Raw genomic sequence first — 6,745 nt, forward strand, 5'->3', positions numbered from 1 at the left:
TTTCTAGACTGTATTCTTCAGGCTCACTTCAGGCTCGACTCGCATTGCAAACTTCTGTTGTTATTGTGTTTCCAACTAACCAACTACTAAAGAGGAACACTACTGAAGACTAGCCGAAAGGGAAAGGCACCTGCGTCTTATAACAGCAGGGCAACATAAAGCACAGCAGGCCGAGCAGGGCGGCATAAAAGGCACATGTGAAACCAGAGACCCGGACCCGTCAAAGCATGCAAATGAGGGCCGCTCTATCGCCTGACATGAATGCATACAAACCAGTATACATGACCATGCGTGCACATCTCCCCCTTCACTCACGAAATGGCATATGAGTGAGTACATGAGCAAGGCAGTGCAGCAGCAAGAATGAGCGCACCGGAAGGCAGCACGTGGAAAGTGCAGACGGACAACCACAAGAGAAAACATCAGACACATCAGAAAAGACTAGAGACAGCACACCAGTGTCAGAGCACCAGCACTCTAACTAACAGAACAGCGCAGCTAACTGTCTGTCTCGACCGGGCGTCGCCTCACTCCACCGGGAGCGGAATGAGGCGTTGGATGGCTCGCCGGTAGATCTTACCCCGGATCTCAACATCCACCACCCTGACGCAACTGTCTGGTCCGGGGAAGACACGCCTCACCCTGCCCAGTGGCCAACTGCCCCGGGGTGTGTCGGGCTCGATACACAGCACCACCTCATCGACAGCGATGTTCTTCTGCGTCTTGCGCCACTTCCTGCGCTGGTTCAGCAGTGGGACGAACTCCAGGAGCCATCTCCTCCAGACCTCCTTCACTGTGCGCTGCACGACGGCGAAGCGATCTCTGGGGTGGACTTGCTCTGTGGCGTTCAGTTTCTCTTCCAACGGCAGAGGTGGGTCGCAGCGTCCTGCGAGGAAATGCTGCGGAGTCAGCGGCTCGAGGTCGGCGGCGTCGGCACTGACTGTTGTCAGCGGACGGGAGTTGATGAGGTCCTCTGCGGCGACGATGGCGGTGTGTAGCTCCTCATCAGTGAGCTCAGCGGTGGCCAGTGCGGATCTCAGAGCGCGCTTCGCTGCCTTAATCATAGCTTCGAAGACGCCTCCAAAATGCGGTGCTCTGGGTGGGTTGAACCTCCACCGGATGTGTCGATCAGCGAGACTGCGCGCGATCTCTGCGCGATCGAGCTGCTCCACGGCTTCTCGTAGCTCCCGTTCAGCCGCGACGAAATTTGAGCCGTTATCGGTGACGATGATGCTTGGCGTGCCGCGCCGCTTAACAAAGCGGTTGAACGCCATGAGGAACCCCCCGGTATCCATGGAGTAGGTGAGCTCCAGATGGCAGGCACGGGTTTCCAGGCACGTCATGAGACAGAGGTAGCGCTTCGCTCGGGTTCTGCCTCGTCCTTGCTTTGTCTGGAACGGCCCGGCAAAGTCGATGCCGCAGTGCGAGAATGGTTGGAGAGACCCGGCAGTCCGAAAGTCCGGCAGAGCGCCCATGATCTGCGCCGCCGGTACACCCCAGTTCTTCCGACACGGAACGCACGACTGGCGTGCCGTCTTGACTGCTGATGCCCCGTTTACTATCCAGAACCTCTCCCTCAGGTTGGACAGCAGATGCTGAGGTCCCACGCTGTGGCGGCACCTCCGGTCCTCCTTCTCGATCAGCAGCCGCGTGACAACGTGCTTCTGAGGCAGGATGATCGGTAAGCGTACACGATATGGCAAGTGTTTCGCAGCCTTCAAACGGCCTCCGACCACCATCAGCGGTTCAGCATGTTGATCTAGCGTCGGGGTTAGCGCCGCCAGCGGGTCGCTAGCCTGCATTGGCTTTCCGGCGGCCAGACGCTCCAGGGTTGGGCCGTACGCGTCCTTCTGCGCCTGTCGTATCCAGTGCCTCTCAGCGCGGCCTACCTCACCCGCCGTCAGCTCTGGCACGTTGACAGTAGGGTAGTTCGAGTTGGCTGCTCGCGAAGTCGACACTGCAACGGTGACGTCTTGATCGCTGCTGGTATCCTCCCCCTTCATGCCGACGCGCGGCTTGCGGCGGCATCGGCTGACAAACCGGTAGCACCACGCAGTCACCCTGAGCAGCTGCTCCCAGGTGCGGTATCTGGACGCCTGGAGGCGAGTGGTTGACGTGACGGCAAGCGTGAACGTGGTCTCCCGCTGGATGACGCCTGGCAGACCTTCTGTGGACGCTGACTTCTCAGGCGGCCATACGTCTGGTTGCTGCGACAGGAATGCGGGTCCGTGCCACCACACCCGGTCCTCCGCCAACTCCTTCGCTGGTAGCCCACGGGTACCCTTGTCGGCGGGGTTCTGCTTGCCGGGTACGTGCCTCCACTGGGAGGGCTTCGTGGCGTTCTGTAGCTCTGAGACGCGGTTGCCGATGTCGACCTTGAACCTGCGGCTGTGCGAGCGGATCCACCCCAACACGTTCATGGAGTCCGTCCAGAACGTGTGCTCGGCGACCGGGATGTCCAGAGCGTTGCCAACTTCGCTGCTGGTCCGCAGACCCAAGACGGCGCCGCGAAGCTCCAGCTGGGGGATGGTCTGCCGACGAGCCGGGGCTGTCTTGGCCTTGGCCATGGCGAGCGTCACCCGCACATTGCCGGCTGCATCCTCTGCGCGGATGTAGGTCGCCGCAGCGATGGCACGGTCAGACGCATCCGTGAACGTGTGGACGGAGAGGATGGACTCTGTAGCCGCCTTGAAACTGCGTGGCGCGTTGATGGCGGCCAGGTCGGGCAGCTCGTCAAACCACTCCCTCCACTTTCTGGCGTGTGTGGGAGGAAGCTCATCGTCCCACGCCTGGTCCAGCAACCAAGTGTCCTGCAGCAGCACGCGGGCACGGATTGTGAACGGCGCAATTTGCCCACGAGGATCGAACGCCGACGCCAGGCCGCTGAGGACGGAGCGCCGTGTCAGCTTGGTGAACTCTGGTCGCTTGAAATGGAAGCTGAAGACGTCTTTATCCGCTGACCAGGTGACTCCCAGCGTCTTCGTAGTAGGCAGAGTGCAGTGGAAATGCTCACCGACATTGAGTGTAGCGGATGCGGCTCGATCAGCAGCTGGTATGCTCTGCAGGACTTCCGCGCTGGTGGACAGCCACTTGCGCAGGTGAAACCCGCCGCGCGACAGGATGTCCTGGAACTGGACGCGGCTCTCCACTGCGTCGGCCACCGATGGGCGCGATGTCAGCAGGTCGTCGACATAGCGGCTCCGCTCCAGAGCGTCGGTAATTGCGGCTGAGTATTGCGGGCCGAATCTGCGCAGTACCTCCTGGACTGCCTTGCCCGCCAGGTAAGGCGAGGCCTTGATGCCGAACACCACACGCTGAAACTCATACACCCGCGGCTGGTTGTCGTCGAAGCGCCAGAGAAACCGGTGGTATTTGCGGTCCTCTTCCCTGAGAGCCACTTCGAGAAACATCTCCGAGATGTCAGCTACAAGTGCTACAGGCTCGGCACAGAACCGGATCAGGACCTTGACAATGTCGGTCTGAAGTGCCGGGCCGCTGAACATTTCATCATTAATCGATCGCCCGTCCCACTTGGCCGCGGCGTCGAACACGATCCGCACCTTGGTCGTCTCCTTGTCGTTGCGGACGACCGGAAAGTGCGGCAGGAACCATTGCTGAGCACCATCGGCGTCCACCTCCCTGCTGGGCACTTCACGGATGTACCCCTTGTCGAGATGGCTCTGCATGACGTCGTGGTACTGCTGTTGGACTCTCGGGCGGCTGTTCAGTGAGCGTTCCAGGCTGCGCAGTCGTTGCGCGGCTTGCGGCCGGTTGGAGGAGATGTGGGGCTCGGGATCAACCCACGGAATGCCCAACTCCACCCTTCCATCGACGAACCGGGCCGTTGCGTTGGTGCGCTCCTCCACCTGGCTGTCCTCAGCAGATGGCATAGCGTCGTAGCAAGGCGGCCGTGCGCCGGCTGACTCCATGCCGAGATGGTTTCGGACGAGCGTCTCGAGGCTCAGATCCTCTGATGTAGGCGTGACGACTGCTGAGAAGCTGGCAGGGGCCAAATCTGCTCTTCCTGGGCTCAAACACACCCAGCCCAGTGGGGTGAGTCGGGCAATCGGGTGGTTAGGCTGCGCTGTAGTGGCTTCCTGCCGTACGGTGTGCAGCTCGATGGCGTTGAGACCGATCAGCACGTCGATCCGCCCCTCCACTGAGGGGAACGGGATGTCGCGGAGATGCTCCCAGCTCTGCTTGCTCTGGCTCCAGTCCACCGGCTGCACGCTCGGGCACACTGTTGGCAGCGCCCAGGCGCGGAACTCCGATATCGAGCCGTCAGCTTTGTCGACCGCGACGGTGACGTGCTCGTACGTACCGGTCACTTGCCCGCCGCCCAGGACGGACGCCGTCAGCTGCTTTCGTGGGCCACACACGCCAATGGCAGAAGCGGTCTGCTGCCTGATGTAGCTGGTGGACGACGCAGGGTCCAGCAGCGCAGTGCCTTGCACCCTCCTGCCGTTGTGGCTGAGGACAACAGGTACCGTCATGAACGACAGCGGCAATGCTTCGGGCGGTTTGTCCTCCTCACGCCGCTCAGCTGTTGCCATGGCGGTGTCGAGAGCAGACGTCACGTGTGTGGTGTGTGCCTCCGTACACGACTCGGTTGAAGCGTCAACTGTGACGTGAGCCGTGTGACGACCGTGTCTCTCCGCTGGTGCTGGCTTGGTCGGCTTGGTGCCACCGGGCGCATCTCGCTTTGGCCTGTTGGAGTGCAGCAGTGCGTGGTGTCGTCGTTGACAGGCGCCACAGCTCATCTTGCATGCCGTGGACCAATGGCCAGGCGACAGGCAGCAGCTGCAGATGTCCTTGCAGGCGCGCACAAATTCCCATCGCTGCTGAACCGTCAGAGATTTGAACCTCGGGCACGCGCTCAGGTGATGCGTGCCCTTGCAGCTTGCGCACTGGTCTGGACCGACCGCGAAGGTGAAGTCTCCTGACCGTGGCGGACGCTTGGGCGCGACGCTGGGTGGGCATGGCTTCTGGGACTGCACGACTCGCCGTGCACTGGCTGGCTCCGAAGCCGCGATCCGTTCGTTCACCCTTGTGAGCTTGTGAACGCGCTTGAGCAGGAACGCGGCAAATGCGTCAATGTCACACTGGGTGTCGTCCTGCTTCTCAAAGTAAGCTGAAAGGACCGAACGCGGCACCTTCTGCGTCACTGAGAGATACAGCTCTCGCCCGGGCGCTATCCTGGCCACCCGCAGGTTCAACAGCGTGTTCCTCAGCTTGACGGCCAGCGTCTTCAGCTCATCCAGCTCGCGCTCCGTGTTGATTCGCGGCCAACTCATGAGCTCGCGTTCCTGCTGTTCGAGGCTACGGTCAGTGCCCCCGTACCACCGATCCAGCTCCTCCATGATGGCGGAGTAGGCGCCCGGGCCGTCTAGCACGTCCGCGATCAAGTCCTCGGCCGCTCTATCCGCCAGTGCCTCCCGCAAGTGCGCGAGCTTATAGTCCTCTGACAAGAGCGGGTTCTCGTGTACTAGACGGAGAAACCGCTGACGCCACTTCACATATGACAGCATCTTGCCATCGAACTTTGGCAGGTCCAGTGGCTTCAGGGACCTGCAGACTCCCATCTGGAACATAGCCGCTCCGTCTGCCCAATCGACTTCTGGGTCGGTCGCCCTGGTGGGCGGGAAGTAGGGTTCCGCTGCAGGGTTGAGTCCCGTTTCCTTGGGCTTGAAGGCCTGCTGGACTGGACGGAGTCGCAAAGGCACTGGCGGGACTGGCTTAGGTGGTGGGCTGGGTCCCGCTCCCTTGGGCTTGAAGGCCTGCTGGACTGGACCAAGTCGCAAAGGCACTGACGGGACTGGCTTAGCTGGTAGACGTCTGGGCTTCGCACGTGGGGCTGGGGTTGGAGCAGGTCGATACTTGAGCAGGCTTGCTCTCGGCACTGGAGCTGAGGTGTTGGGTTGTACTGCAGGCTGCACTGGCTGTTGCATGTTCGGCTGCATGGGCTGCTGTGCAGGCTGTGACCCAGACCCCTGTTCTGACCCGGGCCTGCGATGAGCCACTGCGCCAGCACCTGCGTCGCTGAAGGCACTTCGACTGAAGTGGTTGGCCAGCCTGCGCTTGGCCTCCGCGTCCGATCGCGCACGACGACTTCCCACGCCGCGTGGCCAGCTCCCACCATCGACATCCTCGCTCTCTAGCTCTGAGCTCTCTGGCTCTGAACTCGAGGTATCCACAGCAGAACTTCGCGCTGCCCTGGCACTGCTCGCGCTGGCCAACTCCTCCGCCGCCCTCGCCTGCTCGACTTCGAGCTCCTTTTCCGCCAGGTCGATTTGGAGGTCGATCTCCCGCTGCTTCAGAGCGGTGATCCGCCGTGCAGTCTCCAGTTCTGCCTCCTTGTTCCTACGCAATATCGCAGCTTCAAGTTCAACGCCCCCGACTTCAAGGCTCTCGCTCGCGGACGTCCTGCCGCCGCTCCTGCGTCCCGACCGCCTCGGCTCTTGGGCCTGCTCCCCATCGGAGAGGAACCGCTTGGGCATCTTACCTAGGGTTCTCCTGCTACTCCTTCGTGGGAACTCCATGACAGGCAACGGAAACCGAGACTTTCTGCTGGTCGTGATCCGGCTCGAAGGACCAGTTTATGGCCAGCTCTCTGTCTGGCTCGCTTTACTGGATTCTACTATTTCTAGACTGTATTCTTCAGGCTCACTTCAGGCTCGACTCGCATTGCAAACTTCTGTTGTTATTGTGTTTCCAACTAACCAACTACTAAAGAAGAACACTACTG

General features: G+C 61.1%; 1 protein-coding gene across 1 annotated transcript; it reads right to left on the reverse strand.

Annotated features, from left to right (window-relative positions):
- Positions 1-527: 527 nt before the first annotated feature.
- LOC135808269 (uncharacterized) lies at positions 528-6,497 on the reverse strand. Its single transcript, XM_065321439.1, has one exon. It carries the CDS (start codon positions 6,495-6,497, stop codon positions 528-530), a length of 5,970 nt encoding a protein of 1,989 aa, XP_065177511.1.
- Between the last annotated feature and the right edge of the window lie 248 nt (positions 6,498-6,745).

Source organism: Sycon ciliatum, chromosome 1 (genome assembly GCF_964019385.1).
Source record: "Sycon ciliatum chromosome 1, ocSycCili1.1, whole genome shotgun sequence".
Taxonomy (NCBI): domain Eukaryota; kingdom Metazoa; phylum Porifera; class Calcarea; order Leucosolenida; family Sycettidae; genus Sycon; species Sycon ciliatum.